This window comes from Prinia subflava, chromosome 4 (assembly GCF_021018805.1).
Source record: "Prinia subflava isolate CZ2003 ecotype Zambia chromosome 4, Cam_Psub_1.2, whole genome shotgun sequence".
Taxonomy (NCBI): Eukaryota; Metazoa; Chordata; class Aves; order Passeriformes; family Cisticolidae; genus Prinia; species Prinia subflava.
Window position 1 is genome coordinate 60,836,849 of NC_086250.1, and position 20,724 is coordinate 60,857,572.

Below are 20,724 nucleotides of genomic sequence, written 5' to 3' on the forward strand. Positions count from 1 at the left end.
GAAGATTTATGCTACAAGAGAATTTCTTGAACACCTGGGAATTATTGTTTATTTTCTAAATATTCTTTTTTTTCCTATTTGTTTTTTCATGAAAGGAGGCTATCATCCAGTGAAAATTGGTGATCTTTTCAATGGCCGGTATCACGTTATTAGAAAGTTAGGATGGGGACACTTCTCTACAGTCTGGCTATGCTGGGATATGCAGTAAGAAAACTATTTATTTCCATATACTTCAACTTTTTTCTTAATTCATTGTTCTGTTTACAGTAACATTTCTTCTATGTGCATGATAAAGTTATGTAAACGTTTACTATAGGTTTGTGCAGAAAGATACCTACAGTCTTACTTTGCTCTTGATTAATGATGGTGTAGTTTATAAAAGCTCTCAGAAATAAATGTAATTCTGTTTTTTTGACAAATCAGCTTTGCTTATGGAATTTGCATGTCTTTGGCATGCAAGAATAAGCTTCTATTTTTATTTCTTTTGTACCTGTAATGAAAAATATAATTACCTTCATTAAATGATAAAATGTGTAAGCAGATTCCTCTCTTAGAGACACTCACATCAAGGAGACTAAATGCTCAATAAGTTACACTGTTAACAGTACTGTTAAAAGTTGTTATTAAGTGTAATTTCAGCATTTTATGTAAGAATGCATTAGACTATGACATATACTATATATTTAAAATTTCCCTACCATCAAAGTATGTTTGTTTTAGCTCAGTGTACATGTTGAAAATGTTTCTCTTCTTTTCAAGGGGAAAAAGGTTTGTTGCAATGAAAGTTGTAAAAAGTGCCCAGCATTATACAGAGACAGCCTTGGATGAAATAAAGTTACTCAAATGTGTAAGTAGCACTGTTGCAATATAGTGTTCAATAACAATAATAACAGTAATAGTGAATTTAAAAAACAACTGAGAATTGATTTTAGACTCTTGGTTTCTTTACATATTGTCCTCTAAACATCTGGCTTACATGTTACTATAGTTTTGTGCAGAAAGATATCTACAGTCTTATTTTGCTCTTGATTAATGGTGTAGTTTATAAAAGCTCTCAGAAATAAATGTAATTCTATTTTCTTCGACGAATTAACTTTGCTTATTGAATTTGCATGTTGTCTTGAGCATGCAAGAATAGGCTTCTATTTTTATTTCTTTGTATTTTTAATGAAAAAACATAATTAGTTAACATGCTTTCTGAAGCTCCAAAATACTTAAGTTTGTGTGGAAATATAACTAATTAGTCTTTTAAAGTGAATTTTCTCCTAAAATGTCAGTGCTTGCATTCTTGGTTTAGGTTCGTGAAAGTGACCCTAATGATCCCAACAAGGATATGGTTGTACAGCTGATTGATGACTTCAAAATTTCTGGAATGAATGGAATTCGTATCCTTTTGAGAACATGGCATTCTCATTAAAAATGTTCTACTGAAATAAGTAAGCATTTAGTTCTGGTTTTTTTCCAGTTAATCTTACTTAAAATATACAAAGTATAAACACCAAAATGTATGTAGATGCAAAGAGAAGTGCAGGGTGTAAGGCACTCTGGAGTGAAAGTAATGTAGCTTTTCAAAACACAATGCAAAATTAAAAAAGTCTTATGTATCCTGTCATGGTCTGGTGGAACTAGAGACAGATTACTTAAAAAATAGACCTTACTGAAAACATTTGTAAAAACTGAAGCTTACAAGAAATATTTTTTTGTTCTAGACTGGTAAAGGGAAGTTGTCAGTGCCATGAAAAAACTGGTATCTGCTTTCTTGTTGGAAATGTGAGGTCGTGGAGATGCTTTTCTTGTTCATGCAATCATCTTCTGACCAGGTGTTAACCTTGTTTTTGGCAAAGGTAAAACTTGTATTGGCAGATTAAAACTGGACAGCTGATGTTGATTTATTCTATTTCAGTTTTGCCTTCACATGGAAAGCTGGCAGTACAGAATTTTTTATGTAGAAGGCAAATGTTGCTGCCTTACTGAAAAATACATATTCCAGAAAAGTACCAGTATACAGGATGGGCTGATACTGGACTCAAGTTTAAATTGCATCTGGAAGTCTGTCAAAGTTCTGACTGGCAGCAAAAATATGATATCCAGTATGTTGTGCCTTCAGTTTTCCTGTGAACAGCTTGTACATCCTGAGTTATTTCAGCAGCAGTTGGTTGCATTGATCATTTCATCAGCTCCTTTTTAAGTTCTAGGGGAAATAATGGGGTAGGTTTTCCTAGGATGAAGCAGGTAAGTGATTTTAATGTTTTGGTGCTGTTTACTTTTAAAATGCCATATTAGTGCTGCCTTAGTGTCACTGAGTTGCACAGGTTGAGAGAAATAGAGTAATTTGAGATTTTTTCCATGCTGTGCCGTTTCCAGCTTCCTTTGGGCAGGTCACTAAATGTCTGTTACTTGACTATAAAATAAAACAACATATGCTTCATAGAGGCTTGGTTATTGGTTATAGAATGCATTTAAAAGCTAAAACAGGACAGAAAAGAGGTGGGTGAATCCTTTGGACGGCTAATACTACAAACAGGGAAAATTGTCAAGAACCATGTGGAACAGAGCAGGGAATGTGCAGAGCCATTGGCCTGCACTGTGTGACTGCAAACTGTTGTCTTTCTCCTAGGAGCTGTTGTGTTTATATACTGAGGAATTTTAATAACTGAGCTAGTAATTTTTCAGCTACTTGTGTATTTTGCAAAGATTGCAATTACAACTGCTTCATGAAATAACAGAATCCATGGTCTTGGGCACTTTGTCTGATTCCCACACAATCAGACATTACAATGATTGTAATAAATACATCTCCAAAGAAAATAGAGTATTAATTAGATGTCATAGTGACTAAATGCTGCCAATCTAAAAGCAACTGAGATGCATCCTAAAGGCTTCTGTGCTGGTGCTAGCCTTTAGCCTTTGTCATATCTCTAAAGTACTTGAGTAATGTGTATTTGTAGAGAGATAGATACTTACAGGTAGGATTTGAGTCAAGAAAAAGCAGCTCTCAGTACTTTAACCTGTCAGCTGATTAATGTTACATTTACTCTCGATTTTGCTGCTGTGCTTAGTTTCCTTCTGTGAGAGATCCCCTGTTCTGCTTTGAAGAGCTTTTCACAAGAAGCATGTCTGTTAGGTGGGCTTCAGGGGTTTTTTGCTGCAGGACTTTCTGGACCTGCTCACCAGTCAGTTGTGGGTGCTGTAGGAGGATCCTGGGACTTGCAAGGCTGGTTATCTAATCGGTAATGCAGAGCTTTTCCCAAACTCTTTGTTCTGGACAGTCTGGCTTAAGGTTAATGTTTTTCAGATCAGGATAGTAATCAGTCACATTTTTGCATACCTACTCCCAACACTGAGCCTGCTCTGTATCTTCTCTCCATTCCAGTTGTCTCTCCAGTATGGAGTGTCCCTTGAATTTGTCCAAGTCCTCCCAGCAAAATGTTGCAATCGCTGTTTTTTCAGGTAGACGTCTCTTTCTGCTGGCCTCTGTCATTCCTCTTACATCTTCCTTCTTGGTGCTCTCCCCTTGCTTCTCAGATGTTTACTTCCCTACATCCCTTTCTCTTCTGGTTACTGGCAAGGCTTAACATTTCTGTAAGTGCAAGGAATGTGAGGAATGTGCATTGGAGAGTTGCAGCAGCAGTGGTCTGAAGGACTGTGGGCGGCTGTCCTACATTTCATTTCTGAATCTTGCAGTGTCCTGCCTTTTTGCAATCTGTGTTGCTGTGGCTTTGCAGCTTTACTGCGTGGGCTCAGTTAATGAGCCCTGCAGAGCTTGGGCACTCTGCTCATCCTTTCTGATGGCTGTGTGCTCTGCTCTAGTGACTTGTGTTCATTTTGGGGTGAAGTAACCAGGACTGTGTCCTCTTCTGAATGGAACAGAGTTCTGAGTACACCCTGTTGATGGGAGTGGGAAGTGTCTGTTCAGTGTCTCCTGTAATACAGGAATTCAAGAATGTGAAGTGAGGTGAACAGTTGGCAGCAGTTGTGTTACAGTTCTTCACAGTGTGCTTTGGCCAGTCTTGAGACCTTTTACTGTTGGTGTAACTTCAGTGTAGAAGATGCAGAATGTTAAAACTTGAATTACCTTTATGCATATAGGTAGGTACTTGAGAAAAATGTGTGTGATAAACTGACAGACAAGGTAAGTTTTATTTTGACACAAGACAGTGACTCTTAAAATCATTGCCACGATTCTCGTTAATAAAACTTAGAGAAGTTAGGTAAGATTTCTAACTGTAGAAGTGGTCATCTATATGAATGGTGTCTGATTCATTGAGATTTCCCTGCAGTATCCATCAATTAATTTTCGGTTATTTGTATTATGTTATTCTTTGCAAGGTTATAGTATCATTTAGTTAAGACTTTTACATCCTTTATGGTTTCCAGGTATGTTAAGGTCATTCCCAGCTCATGTTTAAGGATTAATTTGCTATAGTCTTAATTGTGTTACTTCTTGCCAGAATGTTCTGCATGATATAACTTTAAATTATCTTCAGTATCTGAAGATTTTCTCAATAGAAAGATAACCTACTCAGGCATGTAGTCAGTCCAGGACTGTGTAGAGTCTCTTAGAAAGCCCTTGAAGTAGAAATCATAGGAAATTCCTACATCATGTTTTTTCCTAATAATTTCCCATGATAATTGACTGCCTCTGTCAGGGGCCAATAGTAAATGCTGTGTTAAATTAAACCTTTTGGCATTGTGGTTTTTTAAATTTGCTTCTGAGTTCTGTGTTTCATTTGTTTAAGAGTTCTTTGGTGATTGCCATTATTCTCTGCAGTTAAAACTGCAGCTTTTAAGAGATCCATTCTCATACTATGTTAAATATTTGTTGTCAAGTGACTCCATTGAGCCTAATAAAAAAATGCTTAATTATGGTTCCTTTTCTAAAACACAGTTGCTGCACACTTTTGTTATTAAAACCTTCTATTAATGTAATTTAATATTTACTAAAAACTAGAGATCATAGACCAAATCAGTACTTTTAACTATTTCAAATAAAAGAAAAATGAGTTAGTTATTTTTTACATTTACTTTCTTAGTTATTCTCCCTAATGTAGGGAGACTTGTAGAACTTGTAGAAGTAAAGGACGAGATTTGTGTAATTAAAATGTTTTATTTTAATACGTACTGCAGTTGGACACTGGTTTGTATGTGGGTTTACATATAATTGAAATGAGTTACCAAAGCATTTACCATGCTCATTTCAGGGGGAACCATTTTCCCTCTAAAGGGGATGATGACTCCTTTAGCCAGAACACAGGCAAACATTTGTGCTGATCTCATAAACAAGTTTATTTGGAAGTTATCCTTAATAAAATTACAGATGTCTGCATGGTCTTCGAAGTACTTGGACATCATCTTCTAAAATGGATAATCAAGTCCAATTATCAAGGCCTTCCTATCCGTTGTGTAAAAAGCATAATTCGACAGGTAAGTTTTGTTAATATTTTAATTAGGTTTTTCCATAATTTTAACAGTTTGAAGGTTAGAATTATGATATTTGAACTGAACTCTTATTGTTGTCTAGGATAATTTTATTTTAATCTCACTGGGGTTTGCAAGAGCATCTTAATGGGTAGCCTGCACTTCTGCATACAGGGGTTTTTGGGGTGTTTGCATTGAGTTTTTTAATCAAACTTTCCTACGATAAGGGAGTTTCCTGAGCTGCTTTAGAGAAGAAGTTGTTGAAGCAATGGGTCTTTTTCATAGATGTGAAAATACTCATATTAAATTGCAGTTTGGGTTGACATGTCGTGCATGTGAATAAAATCTGGAAAATAAATGATCATAACTGTGGAAAATAATACCATTGTAATGATGATAGTGATGAACCATAAATGGTGTCTCTGAAAAATGGAAATAGCCTATTCTTTAAGGAAATTGCTGTCTGTCTGTATTTGAGTTTTTGTAGAGTCAGTGTTATTAAGTTGAAACACTTCAGAACATTTCATTGGGATGAGTTCTTTCAAAATAGGTTCTTTTGCTAATTGGTGAAAATCAAGTTGCTTAGAGGCAATTTTAAGGAGAAAGTGTTTCAGCAAGGAGAAGGCATGTATGTAATACATCATAGAGTGATTCAGGGTGGAAAAGACCTGAAAGAGAATCAGTTCCAGCTGTTAACCCCCTGCCAAGTCCGACACTAAACCATGTCCTTAAGTGCCACATCTGTACTTCCTCTAAATACCTCCAGTGGTGGTGATGCCGCCACTTCACTGGGCTGCCTGTTACCTTGGCAGCCTTATCAGTTCCTCAGGGAAGAATTTTTTCCTGATATCCAATCTAAACCTCCCTTGGTGCGACTTGAAGATTCTTCTCTGATCCTGTCACTTGTTACCTTGGAGAGCAAAGTGACCCCACCTGGCTGCAACCTGCTGTCAGGCACTTGTAGAGTGAAGTCCCTCCTCAGCCTCCTTTTTTCTACAGACTAAACACCCCCAACTCCCTGCATCAGACACTCACATCACACTCCAGACCCTTCCCCAGCTCTGCTGCCCTTCCCTGGCCATGCTCCAGCACCTCCATGTCTCTGTTGAAGTGAGGAGCCCAGAATTAACACAGGATTTGAGGTGTGTCCTCATCAGTGCTGAGTGCAGAGGGACAGGGAGTGCCCTGGTCCTGCTGGCCACGCTATTGCTGATATTCCAGGATGCCATTGCCTTCCTGGCCAGCCAGGCACACACTGGCTCATGTTCAGCCACTGTCAACCAGCACACCCAGGTCCTTTTCCCTGAGCCACTTTCCAGCCACTCTGTCTCCAGCCTGTGGCACTGCCTGGGGTTGTTGTGACCCAGGGGAAGGACCCAGCACTCTGCCTTGTTGAACCTCACATAGTTGGCCTCAGGCAATCACCCAGCATGTCCAGATCCTGCCCTGCAGCAAATCAAGGTTCCACCCAACTTGGTGCCATCCTCAGACTTTGTGTGGGTGCACTTGATCCCTTGTCCTGGTCATTGATAAGGTTATTAAACAGGACTGGCCCCAGTACTGAGCCCTGGGGAACACCACTGGTGATGGCTGCCAGCTGGATGCAGTTCCAGTGTAAAAGCTCCATTCCTCACCAAGCTCTTGTGCCTGGTGTCCACTCAGGGTTTACCCAGCCAACAGTGCACAGCCCAGCCAGTTCTGCATTTTGGGAGGTAGTTGGAAGTGAATTGGATAAAGACTCTGAGCAGGCTGGTCTGATTCTGAGGTTAGGTACAACTTTGAAGGTGGCTTGACTTAGATGAAGGTTTGAATCACAGTTTTCCACTCTGAATTGCTTTTTGAATGTAGGAAAAGGTAATTCAAACACTTCATACCTGAGAAAAAAGGAAGAGCTCTTAGTCCAGAAAGATTAAAAAGCTTTTGTTTTTGTGAGACAGGAATTAACTGTTTGGCATAGTGAGAGTGGCATTGTTTGGTAAGGCTTTCAGGGAGCTTATTGAAGATAGTGTAGATCTTTCTTCTTTTTCTGCTTGGACAAAACTTGTGCTACACATGTTTTAAAAACTGATTTCTGAAAGTTGAATATGAAGCAATTAAGTATTTGCACTAGTGTTACCGTGCATCAAACAATTTTGCTTCATAAGCTTCTGTAATTCCATGCTGCAATGGAAAATTATGTGGTTATGCTACTACTTGGTAATATATTTTTGCCAATTTTTACCTACTTTTGAGCATTGGGATAAAATCAGGCTTATTTAAAATGCAGCTGAAAGCTGAGTTTCTTAATAAATTTAGTTGCAGTTTCAAGCAGATGTTAAAAAAGTCCCTTTGTAATTTTAGGTGCTTCAGGGTCTAGATTACCTGCACAGCAAGTGCAAGATCATCCACACGGACATAAAGCCAGAGAACATTTTGATGTGCGTGGACGACGCGTACGTGCGCAGGATGGCCGCTGAGGCCACCGAGTGGCAGAAGGCTGGTGCTCCTCCCCCGTCCGGCTCAGCAGGTATGACCAACTACCATCAGCTAATGGTGTTTTGTTCAGTGAAAATTCACATTTGAAATGATTGCATGTGAAAAATGTATGTCTGTTTAATTCTTGCGCTGGAAACTATCAGAGTAATGATTTCCTACTGGTTTTGCATGTTCAAGTTTTCAGGGTCCGCAGATACAGAAAAAGATTTATTGGTATAAACTTACTCCCCTCCCATCCCACAAACTTTAATGCCTGGGTTTTAGTCACACTAGTGGCTTGCATCTCTAATATTGACAATTATTAATAATCTTACCTAAATTATGTCTAGTTCTGTTACAAGTTCATCAGCGTCCTTGTGAAATCGTCTACCTTTTTGTCTGTTGTAACTTACTCTTAAGGTGCAATGAAAAGTTTTACATCCATAGTTTTTCACCCTTAAAAATGGAATTTATTGTACCTAGCTGAACTTGTGATAAGCCCATTTTCGTGGTATAAAATGTTCTATGTTAAGCCTGCCAAGAGTTTAGATGGGAACTGTACCTTATGTTTAGCTAGGAGAAGCCAAGGTAAAGAAGTTCACAGCAATAAGCAAAGACAGACAAGGAGGAAGTGCGGCTTTTCTAGTGATTTTCTTTTAGTACTATGTACTATATATTTTTAGTACTGTGGTTGCTACTAATTTGCAAATTGAGCACATCAGCTGCAGACAGTGGGGAAGTAATTCCCTCTGTAATATTGTCAGAAAATATATCACAGGTTAAAATCTGTGAGGTATACTAAAATTACTTTCTATATCGGGAACAAATTCAGTGGTCAGAATCCATTTCACAGCATTATATATTTTTAGATGAAAAATTGTTTAAATGGTGAATATATTATATTGAATTTGACATCATGTGTAATCCCATAGCTAGAGATTTTGTGTTATTTGTGTGGGAAATAACTTGATTGTGTTCATGCTGCCTTTATATTGCTTCCTGACATTAAAATAAGTATTATTTTAAGAATGGCGTTCTTATCACACCTCATTCTTAGCAAATTGTAATCAAATATCTGGCTTTCCACACAGGAGCTGTTTTCTTTACAGAAACATGTGTTTTCTTTACAGCATTGCAAGAATAGGTTGCGTATGATTTCCCTTTGTACAGCAGTGACAGTGCTCAGGTTTAAGAATCTTTCTGAAAACCTTGCCCTTTCAGGGGTATTCACGCAGGTTTTCCCTGAGCTTAGCAGCAGGATCTGAACCTCTAAAACAACTCTGTATTTTATTGGCATTCCTTAATTTCCTTAGGCCTGTGTAACTGAAGAAATTTGTGAGGGGTTCTCCCTGGTTCGGTTCCTCCTGCTCCCCTTCGCTTTGCTTGTGTCTCCCATATGTGGTTATTCCTGTTGGTTTTGATCACAGGGAGGTTTTACTTGGCTCGTGGTGCTCTGTGCATGTGGCAGCACTGCAGTCTCATCAGCCACTCACTGATGGGCTCCTGCTCAGAGGTCCTTGGGAGAGGCCCATGCTGGAGCTGCTTTTTCTGTGATATGCTGTGTTTTTTGCCTTAGGCACTTCTTTATGCCTCCAGCCCTAGCAATCAAACTGCCTTGTTTCAGAATAAAAACCATGAATATTTGGCTTTTCTGTTGGGTACAACACAGTAGCTGTTTCTTTTCTAATATTCCCTGAACTATTTAAACCAGTCTATACCTGCTCCGCCAGGTGACTACATACATTTAATCTGAGGCAGCTCTGCAGTCATTTGATGTTTTCTATCCACTCTTTATGGTTCAGCCTTTTTTTTTAAATTTCATGAACCCTGCCAACCACAATACAGTGAACACAACTGCTAGCTCCTTCCAATCTCAGATGCTCTAATGGAGACATCAGATGATTTCAGGCAGAATACTGTAAAGAATAAAAAAATCTGGCTAATGAAGTAAACTTAACACTGCCTTATTTAGTTAAGAATAGTTTTTAGTTATTTCTACTAGTTTTTGCTTTTATAGAGTTGTTTCTGAAAAAGAAAACCTTTATTTTATTTATAATTTATTTTTTGTCTTTTTAGTGAGTACAGCTCCACAACAAAAGCCTGTAAGTATTGTTATATAATACAATTTAACTACCTTATTTTCTGTGTTTCTCTGGGTATTGATATGTATTAGACTGTTAGTAGCCTCGACCCTTTTTAAAAGCTTCCTTTGAATAAAGCTTTTATCTTTCAAAGAACATTTTTCTTTTTATGTCTCTGGCCTTACTATTCTTAAGCACAGTGTTTCTGTGATGGAAATTCTCACAGACATACAGTTCTATAGCTGTGTCAAACTAAGTTAAGCATTGCTGTTTTCTTCTCTTGAGGAATAGTCCATTCCTTCAAATCCTGACAAAAATGGGTGAATGCACTAAATATTGTGCATTGCAGAGATCTTAAGGGCATAAAGGCCTTAATCATCAAGGCCTGAAAGTTGAGGCAATTTTATGTGGTTTGAAAGATCTCTTTGCCATATGCATATAGCAAATAACCAAGGGTAATACAGCCTTTCAGAAATATCTGTGGTCAAACCTGCTTTCTGTGTGTACAGAATATACATCATTTCAGTGGATATACAACATGGATGAAAATAATCAGGGTTGTGAAATTTAATGTCTCGTTTAGACTATCTCATGGCTTTTTGTGAAGATAACAGGATTAACAGATAAACCTTTGAGGAAATGTTTCTCGCTGTTCCTCATACTTTATTTTTTGATTATATGAGGATTTCTTACTGTGCTATTCAAACAATGAATGAAAATTGGATAGATTTCATTTACCAGATAATAAAAATAGAAGCCACATTTCAGTTAAAATGGAAGGAAATGTTTCGGTCTAAGCTCTGATATGTTCATTTTCTCATTTCCTTGTTGTTGTACCTGAGTTTTTAATCCTTATGTTATATAAAAGGAGAAACTACATAATGGCCATCTGCTATTTGTAATTCATATGTTTTGGTCCAGAAGGGAGTAATAAAAAGGCTTTCCTTACACAAGAGAATAAAACAACACAGGTTTTATTTAAAATTCATTGTTTTCAGTCTCTTTAGTTTTCTTGTGTCTTTTTTCTCAGAATACTTTTGCTGGTTATTACCTGCATTATACAGAGAGGGAGATCAGGTATTAAATTTATATGCAAACAACTAATATGATACCCTGTTATTTTTCACTTTCAGTATAATTTGTTAATCTGGATTGAAGTTTGAGATTATTGTGTTTACTCAAGGTTATAAGATCATAGGAATTCTGTTATGGCATCTTAGATGTGTAGATGTATCTTGCTCTTGTATCTAATAATGATCATGTAAGAACATGATTAACTGTGTAAAATTTTGGTGGATTTTTGCTTCATATAATCCTATATCATTCTTGATTTGAAGTAAACTGGAAAAAGCAATATAATTACTAAATTAGTTGCCATCTAGTATTTTCAAAGAAATGGTAATCAAATTGTAAATGAGGTGGTGTGAGATGCCTTGAAAATAATTAATTACTTTTTTTTTCCTTCCTTTGGTATTAATGTTTCAGATTGGAAAAATATCCAAAAACAAAAAGAAAAAACTGAAGAAAAAACAGAAGAGGCAAGCTGAGCTGCTAGAAAAACGCCTGCAGGAAATAGAAGAACTAGAGCGGGAAGCTGAAAGGAAAAAAATAGAAGAAAATGTAACCTCAGCTGTACCATCAAATGAACAAGAAGATGAGTACCACCCAGAGGTGAAACTAAAAACAGCTGATATAGAAGAGGTAGTAGATGAAGAACCTGGAAATGATGATGGTTAGTATTACTTGGTTTTATTGACCCTGAATTTACTGTTTCGGGGAGGAGAGTAATAGTGCAGTGTTGCATCTGGTGCAGCAAACAGAATCTCACAACTGTCCTAGATCATTAGGTTAATTTTTCTCCTGTGTGTAAAATTGTGACTACAAAAGCTAAAAAGGTAAAGAAAAGTCAAACCTACAACAGAAGTGAAGAGAACCATCAATAGCAGTCTATAGCTATAAACAACTCAAAAAGGCACATGGAAAATTCAACAGAACAGTCACCATGCCACATTAAATGAAATAGCTGAGTATCCTGGTGAAGTAGAAGAACAATAAGATACATTTTTCTATAATATTATTGTAGTACTTGGCATCATTATTGCTTTCCCCTTTTATTCTTACAGTGGTTGTTGTAATGATCTCTCAGGTAACAAAGATTGCAGCTTCTTCACTAAAATGTTAAATATGTCTTGTTGAAATTCCTGTTCAGTCATGGTGACTTGGACACATGACATAATTATTATGGTCCAGCTCCATTCTGGCTTCCCTGATTTTCTTGTCATCTCTTCAGTCCTAATAAAGATGTAACTACTGAGACTGTAGTTCAGGTTGGTTTGTTTTTGTTCTGCTCTTACAGAGAATTTTCCTACTTCTCTGATGACTCCGTGCCGACACAGATGGAATTTTAGATTTTTAAAAGCTTGCTTTCAAGGCTTCATTCGTCTTCCCTTCATAACATCATTTTCTTCTGGGTTGTTCCCTCCTGAACTGCTTCCCATTGTTTATTTTTCCAACAGCCTTCCTAGTCCTTTCTCTTGCCTTTAATTTAGATTTTAAGGTTTGCATAGTTCAGTGACATTCAGTGTTTCCTTGTAGGATATGTCAGAAGTCAGGTAGGTAGTGAAGAGTTAAAAATGGTGAATGACTAATTGTAGTCTGGTTTATTGATGTATGATGTAATGTGTTGCTTACTGAAATTTTTCAGGTGAAGGAGAAGATCAGGATGAAAAAGAAGACACAGAGAAGGAAAACACTGAAAAAGATGATGATGTTGAGCAGGAACTTGTCAACACTGACTCTACAGACCCTAAGTGGATAGAATCCCCCAAAACAAATGGCCATATTGTGAACGGCCCATTCCTATTGGAACAACAGATTGAAGATGAAGATGATGAAGAGGAAGAATGTCCAAATCCAGAGGAGTATAACCTTGATGATCCAAATGCAAAAAGCGATTACTCTTATAGCAGCTCCTATGAACAGTTTAATGGTGAATTGCCAAATGGACGTCATAAAATCCCAGAGTCCCAGTTCTCTGAATTTTCAGCGTCGGTGTTCTCTGGGGCTCTGGAGTCTGTAGCTTGTGGTTCTGCTGTTTCTGAAGGATCCACTGTAACTGAAAGAGAGGAGAGCAGCCCATCTCATGACAGGAGCAGAACGGTTTCAGCTTCCAGCACTGGGGATTTGCCAAAAAGTAAGTGCTCTTCTAAATGGCTTTTGTCTAGTAGCATGGGTGTGTATTGTAGTAAATAAAAGAGGCAGGTAAATGGAGTACAAAGGCAGTGTTAGGTTAAGAAAAGATTGTTTAAGTAAATCGGGTGATTTTTCTTGCAGAACAGTGATTTATGGGTTGTTTTCCACTCTGGAACTTGCTTTTAAGGGATATTAGATAAATTATCATAGAATAAATATTTGCATTGACAAGTCTACACATGAAAGAAAAAAGGAAATCTATAGCTGCAAATAAACATCATTCCTGTAGTTTAAAGGTAGAACATTAGCGTGAGATCATGTAACCTGACATCCTTTGATAATAAGTCAGTAATATACCGTCTTTTAAGCTCAGTAACTTTTATTGTTGGCTTAAAAGATACTTTTCAAAGAGAAAATTATAATCTAGTGTGATAGAAGTGTGTTCCATTGCTTGGTACTCTGAATTGTTTAGAAGAATTGTAGCGAGTTTGAACTTGTCTGGCTGCAGTTTCTCTCTCTTACTTCTTCCCACATCTTTTCTCACTCATATTGAAAAATTCTGTAATATGCTGTGTTTTCATTCATTAATTGTTCTTTCTGTGTCGAACAGTTCCTGTCTTAACCTTTTATTAATACTCAACAGGGCATGTTGCCAACCCTCAACTCATTATGGTGTTTCTATATTCAGTGTGGGTTTGGACATTTAAATTCTGGTCATCAGTCCAGAACTTCTGCCTGTAAATCCTGTTTGCCTGTAAATCCATTTGAAGACATGGAAGGTGAAATCTTGGTGTCATTGCAAAGAGCTGGATTTTTGCCATTGAATTAAATAGCTTCAGGATATTACACATAGGTCTCATAGTGCCAGTGGTTAAATGATAAATTTATGGGTTTCAATTTTAATAAAGAAAATGCTGAGACTAAATCTGTAAGTCGATAGCAGAAAATGGGAGCTTAGGGACAAGATCACCAAGCCTGCCATCAACATTGTCACAGATGAAGTTACTAAATTTAAATAGAGCTGCATTGAAAAATACAGTTAAGTGTATTTCTTGGTTTAAGAATTTAGAAGAGCAATTCACACAGTTTATTACAGGGTCTGACAGGTAAGTTAAGAAATATGAAATAAAATACAGCTCAGTAGAACTGCATTTCTGGAAGAGCCAGGCAAATAAGGCTTCTAGTCCATCTCATACTCTAAAGTCCCTGCAACAATACACAGGAGGTTCCTAGATATCTGGTAGTTTCTTCCTTTGTTCTGCCAGCTGTATATAGGTAGGAAGACTCCACTGCTGTTTTCTGGGTTGGTGTGTAATATCCTCATGCCTTCAGAGATTAAAGCTGGTTTTGTCCTCATGGAAACAGTTTATCTCCATAGCTGGAGAAACAAACCTGCTTTATTCCTCCTTGATGTTATCCCATCAGTTCACACACCTTTCTTGCAAAGAAAGAAGACAAACACTAAATTCAGTGATAGTTGACTTTTTTTGAAGGAAGAGGAAAAGCTGAATGTTACAGGTGTTAATGGCATCAATAATAGTATTGAGTATAACAGCAGCAAAACAGATGAAGGTCTTTAGAAAGAAGCAGCATACAGGAGTTAGAGGGTATTTAATATTTTTAAATTGTGCCACATAATTTTTCACTGTATCTTTATTGTCCTTTCCTTGTACTGAAGTAGACTTTCATTTGTTCCTCTTTCTCTAGGCATTGCTATGCATTGTTAAGTGACAGGGTCTCATCTTATTTTTTTCAAGTACTTGCCTTATTTGGTTCACAAACCAATTTGTGTTCAGTGGATGAGCAGTTTTTATCTTTTTCAAGTTTTCACTGCGTGACCAAATGCCCTGAAGATAGATCTGTAATTTCCTCACGACTCTCCTCCTCCTCTTTCCAGTGTTTGAATGTTTGCCAAGTACATTGTCATGCTGAGACTGTGAGAATTAAGGTGATACTTCTTAATTTCCATGGAACTAGGACACAGAAGTATTCACTAATTTTGTGCACGGGTTAACCTTATTTGGATTTTTTTGTGAGTACTTTCTAGAAAATACACTTCTTCTGACTTTACTTTCAGTTGTAAATGACCTGTGTTTGTCAAATACAGAATCCAAGAATTCATCTTTCTCTTCTGAAAAAGACAGGACTTAAGCATGATAAGTTTTTAGAAAAACACAAAAGTATAGGCACTTCCCTGTTACCTGCTCAGGTCTCTCTCTTAGGAGAAGACTGAAGAAAGCTGTTGCCTAATGCCATATTCAGATGTTTTAGTCCTGAGGCTTTTCCCCCCCCTTCATTCCAATTTATTTACTGCAGTCCTTCAAGATGTGTGGGAAGGATTTAGCTAGCATTGTCTTCTTTTTTATTTTGCAAAGACTACTGAACTGAGAAAGGTCCTGTTATTTCTTCAGCAATGCATGTGATTATGTTAAAAAAATCACACTGTACTATGCAGCCTGTTTTTAAGGGAAGACTTTATATTAAGCTTAGTAGTCTTACTAGTTCCTATCTTTTGAGTGTTTTGCTTCTGTCCTCGTGTTGGTGCTTTTTATAAACTTGAGTCTTGGACTCCATTCCAGCTTTTTTAGAGGGCTGTTTGTTGAGGTCACTGTCCCCTCTGCTTTTAGCTATTTACTCCTGTATTTTCATTCCCTCTCTCCCCAGTGGACCCTGCCACTTTCCTTTCTGCTTGGCTAATGCTCAGTGCTCTGATGACCCATTCAGGCCAGCAGTTGAAGATCTCCATCTGATTTCAGTCACTCCTAATTCACCATTAGACATCCAGTACTTTTTATCCCTGTCCCATGTCTGGTGTATTTTCCTCTTCCAAGTCTTTTACCAGTTTATCAGATCATTGCAGTCACAAGTGCTTTTTTGCATCTAGTACCCCTTTTTTACCTTCAATTTCCAATTTACACCTTGTAGCTTTGGGACAAGGAAACAGAGGCCAGTCCTGTGCTTCCCTGTGATTTATGATACAGGTTTTGTCTTCTGCCTTCAAGTCATCTGCATTCTTTCCAGGGCAGTTGAGGAAGTAGCAGGTGGAATGTCAGAACAGAGAAAAGCATCACTTCCACCAGTCTGTGTTAAGGTTTCAGTGTTCCAAGAGCCTCTAAAGATTGCAAGATAATTCAGATTAAAGTTCTGCCTTTTTAGTTTGGATCATAATTGATGCAAATAGAACCTTCAAAGAACTTTGAATGCTGAATTATTTGTGAAAAGGATGGCAGCCCCCATGGCTCAAATTAGCCAGGTTTCCGTGAGTCTTTTACCCCTTGGGAGAGGTTTACAAAACAAACAAACAAACAAACAAAAAAGGGAAAAATCCAGCCAGATTTTATTTACTGTAGCCAGGCATGGAAGTGCAGGATTTATTTTCTCAACCCAACTGTTCCAAGAACATATCTTTCATGTGTGTAGTGGGTGAGTTCTTGAAGTCTGAGTTTTAACATTTTCTGTCTGAATCTGTTTTGAGAAACATATACACTGGTTTTGCTAAGTTCTTATGGATACTGTAGTAATAGTCATTTGGCAGCTAAAAGATGCAAAAAAATTGCCCTTGATGTGGATAAGGATATATAGAAATCAGGGTAAGAAATCCTATTTATGTTGCTTTAATTTCTTGTAGCATTCAGCAAATGATTTTGATGTCTTCAGTGTATGACAACGCTGAACCAAGTGTCAAGGCAAAACTGCTCAGAGATAATGAATAGTGGGTTTAACAAACTAACTGTTCTGCATTTTGCTTGTGTTAGCAAAAACTCGTGCTGCTGACTTACTGGTGAATCCACTGGACCCAAGAAATGCAGATAAAATTAGAGTTAAAATTGCTGACCTGGGAAATGCCTGCTGGGTGGTAAGTGTAACTACATCATTTCAGTTGTTCACTATTTAGAACAGGTCTTTTATAGTTCTTGTTTTCCATTAATGTGGTTCTTTCTGTTTTAGCATAAACACTTCACAGAAGACATCCAGACAAGACAATACAGATCCATAGAGGTTTTAATAGGAGCAGGTTACAGTACACCTGCTGATATCTGGAGTACAGCATGTATGGTAAGAGCAATGCAATATGTAGTTACAAGAGTAAAGCTCCTAAAAACAGTCGTTTATTAAGTGAGAAAACCTGATGGGGATGGTTTTGACATTTTGACACAAATACATTATTATAAATGATGTTGTATCAGATAGCTGCTGCTGATTTCTTCCCTTTCCTTCAATTTCTCAAGCCTTAATCAGAAGGAAACATTTTGGGGAGCACATCTTATTTTCATGTGATGCATTTTAAACTTCTAGTCAGAAACATGCCAGTTTAGAGAGAAAATATGTGTCTGTTTTGAATGACAAAATGTGATTGCAAAAGTCCAACTGCTTGTTTCATTCTGGTCTTAGAACTTGTGCTGCTGTTAGCTGTGATTACGTTTCTTTTGCTTGTGTAAAGTAGCAGAACAGTGAAATACTTTAAATTGGTGCCAAGTGCAGTGAGAACATGGATGGAATTAGACTTGGTTCTGAACTTTCGAGAGAAAGAATTCAGTGTATTGGCGTAAAATACGTGGTAACATTCTGTAGAATTAGTTTGAACACAGGACTGGAATCACAGCTTTTTAAGAGTCTTCAGAGATCAGAAAAAGTGAAAACTTAACCTTGCAGCTTTCTGAAACACTCTAATATCTCTTTGAGGATGAACAAGCTGCATGCATCTTCTCAATAAGGATAGTATGTATTTCCAAAAACAGATTTAGAAATACCTTTGCCTATTTTAAAAGCGAAAACTTAATCAAATCTTTATATTTTACAAATACATGTCTGATAAGAGTAAGTGTGTGAGGAGGAGGAGAAGACTCAAATACTAGACACAGTTTGCAGGCGTGGGTGATGAGAAGAATTACACAGCTCATGGGGAGAGGAGGAGGATTGAAAGGAACATAAAATCCTACAGATATTATAAGTTCAGCAGGCCATGTGTTGGAAGTAACTAACCCATAAGTGAAACTAAAGTATGTTTTCTCTGGAGTTTAATGCTAGCTTTGCCTTTAGTACACAGAAAACCCATCCATTTCCAAATCTACTCTTCTATTTAGGGACAAGATGGAGAATTTTTCTGTTACATTGAAAACAAAGCAAAACAAAATAAATAAAATATTCCACAGTTTGTTCTTTAATTCTTTTAATTATTCTTCTGTTAACTAACTACAGAATCATTATAGAGACTTTTTTCTGTTACCTAGTATTTTGTAAACCTCAAATGAACTTGATGACCTTATATTTTACTGGACACCCTGCATTCATCTTAAAGTTCTATCTATTGCTGCTAATTTTGTAGTCTTATATAGTCTTTTAGTCATGTAGCTAAAGGCACATAAAGCAGGCTGAAGTCTATCTGGAAATGTGTTTTAAGATAGTGGAGTGTTAAACAGCAGTATCACACCTAAGGAATCTAATATTCTCGCAATACTTGGGGCTGCCCAGCCTATTACAACTTCTCAGTGTTACATAAGCATTACTGCTTTCTTCACACTCAGGGGAAGAAATGAGCCTAAAGCATCACTGCCACTGGAGGTATCTTCACTCAGATTCACAATTATGTATGAAGTTTCAGTATTTTAATGAGAAAAGTGTGTTCTTTTTTGTTATGTAAGCCTTGGAGATAGTAAAGCATTTGAGGCAGAAGTGCTGCAATTCTGTCTTCTGTCACAGTCTTTAGGTTTTTGTCCTTAAGAAATGCAGTAGAAATTTTACAACATTTTGTCACCATGGTATAGTTGTATAAAAAATAGATATGAGCCTCTCCAGCTCATAGAAAAAATTCATCATTTGAAAACCCCTAGAATCTGTTTGCATTGCTGTGTGGCTGAGAAAATCGGTCAGAGCACTGGGGATGCTGATCCTGGATCAGATGGAAAACAGCTCTGAGGTAGGGATTGCCTTAAAGATCTTAATACCTCTTTCTGCAGAGGACTTGTAACAGAGATTAATGGCCAGGAAAGCATTCCTGGTGTGGAACTGCAAACTCACAAATAACTTATTTAGGTCTTTGGAAATTATGATGTGAACCTCTCCAATCCCTAAGGCAGTCAAGAACTGGGAAGTGCCAAAGTGTTTTAATGCCTCTACAGCCCCACTTGCTTTCTCCAGTTTGGTTTCCTTACTGTACCTAGATTTGGTTCAGAAAATGCCCTTCCAGGTTGTCTTGCTCTTGTTTCCTATTTAATTCCCTCTATTCCATGTTTGCTGTGTTTTCAAAGGGATTGTCTGCTGGAGCAGGTGGTGTTTATTTTCAGCCAAAATGCAGCTCAGGTAGCCTGTCAGCCTTGTTATCCAGGATTCCCAAAGGAGAGCAGAGGCGACTTTGCTTGTACGAGTCCTGAGTCATTAAGGGCATTTTTGGAAGCAATACTGTGCAAAATGAGTGTCCAGCAGTATTTCCATTACTTTTTCCTTGGCAAGTTTCCATCCATCCTACTTTGCCTAATGTGACAGGACCAAGCATACATGAACACTGCTTAGCTTGCAAAATAGAAGATTTTCTCCATGTTTTTTGTATTCAGTGCTGTGTCAGATATTCTAGCTCACATCTCCATTAAAAAAATTGCATCAAAAAAAGCTTTTCTTGGAACTTAGTATCTGTAGGATTTCTGTGTCAGAGATTTATGTGTATATAAAACACACCAATCTTTTTCTGTGTCCTAGATTATATGAAGGATAACTTGGAATGCTTGGTACCAGGATTTACCTGGGGTCTTAACTTGGTCTTGTGCTTTATAGATCTCCATTTGAGCCTAAGGTTTTCAATGCCTGTTGCTTGCTAATGAAATAATCTTCTCACTGAGGGTAGCACTCACCATGAGTAGCGTATTGGCTTGTATTTATGGCATAAAGTGTGTTAAGCACAGAAGATTGTGTTTTATCCCAGCAGCACTAGAATGTCTTTTTCCATCATACCATTTGCCTGTCCATTTTACACAATCTTTAATAATAAGGATGAAGATGAAGTTTTCAAACAAGGCCTCTGATTAACAAGCCCGGAACAGGCAAAGCATCTGTGTTCCTGTGTGCACAGCAGCTTCCAGAATATTCCCTTATGAGTCTTGTGGGACGTGGTGCACTGTGTCTGAATGGAGAGCATCCCTTACTTGGGCTCAGTTAGTTTGGGATGGCTTCCTCTAGCAAGGAGCTTGATGGTTTTGATGCAGCTTCCAGGAAAGAATGGTCCTGTTTTATTTGTATTGACTTTAGTGTGAGACTAGCCAGTTTCTGATCAGGATTGCTTGTGCTGGGGGAGTGTATGTAGTCAGAGCCAGGTAAGGGCTCTACCCAAACAGCAAAAGAGGGCAAAGTAACTGAGTGATAATAATCTTGCAGTGCTGTTTCTTTGGTGTTTTGTCAGTGAGTAAGTAGCATTGCAAGCCAGCAGCATGTGAGCTGAATCTTCTCATTTTAGATAGTTTGGCATGGCCCAGTTCTTGTGCCACAAACTTCTTTGAATTAGGTTTAAAGGATGAATGTGAATATCCTCAGACCAGTATCAGTCCTCTCCTCAGGTGATCTGAGTTGCAGAGTGTCTAAGAAAAAACAA

General features: G+C 37.6%; 1 protein-coding gene across 3 annotated transcripts in view; it reads left to right on the forward strand.

Moving 5' to 3' along the window:
- The window catches only part of SRPK2 (SRSF protein kinase 2), a 129,208-nt gene that overhangs the window by 92,939 nt on the left and 15,545 nt on the right, over positions 1 to 20,724 (forward strand). For all 3 annotated transcript variants that reach the window (XM_063396904.1, XM_063396903.1, XM_063396902.1), the window contains exons 4-13: positions 96 to 204; positions 760 to 847; positions 1,298 to 1,385; positions 5,318 to 5,424; positions 7,759 to 7,924; positions 9,949 to 9,974; positions 11,439 to 11,685; positions 12,658 to 13,146; positions 16,901 to 17,001; positions 17,094 to 17,201. In XM_063396904.1, the coding sequence (XP_063252974.1) occupies positions 96 to 204; positions 760 to 847; positions 1,298 to 1,385; positions 5,318 to 5,424; positions 7,759 to 7,924; positions 9,949 to 9,974; positions 11,439 to 11,685; positions 12,658 to 13,146; positions 16,901 to 17,001; positions 17,094 to 17,201 (1,529 nt within the window). The remainder of the gene's footprint in view (positions 1 to 95; positions 205 to 759; positions 848 to 1,297; positions 1,386 to 5,317; positions 5,425 to 7,758; positions 7,925 to 9,948; positions 9,975 to 11,438; positions 11,686 to 12,657; positions 13,147 to 16,900; positions 17,002 to 17,093; positions 17,202 to 20,724) is intronic.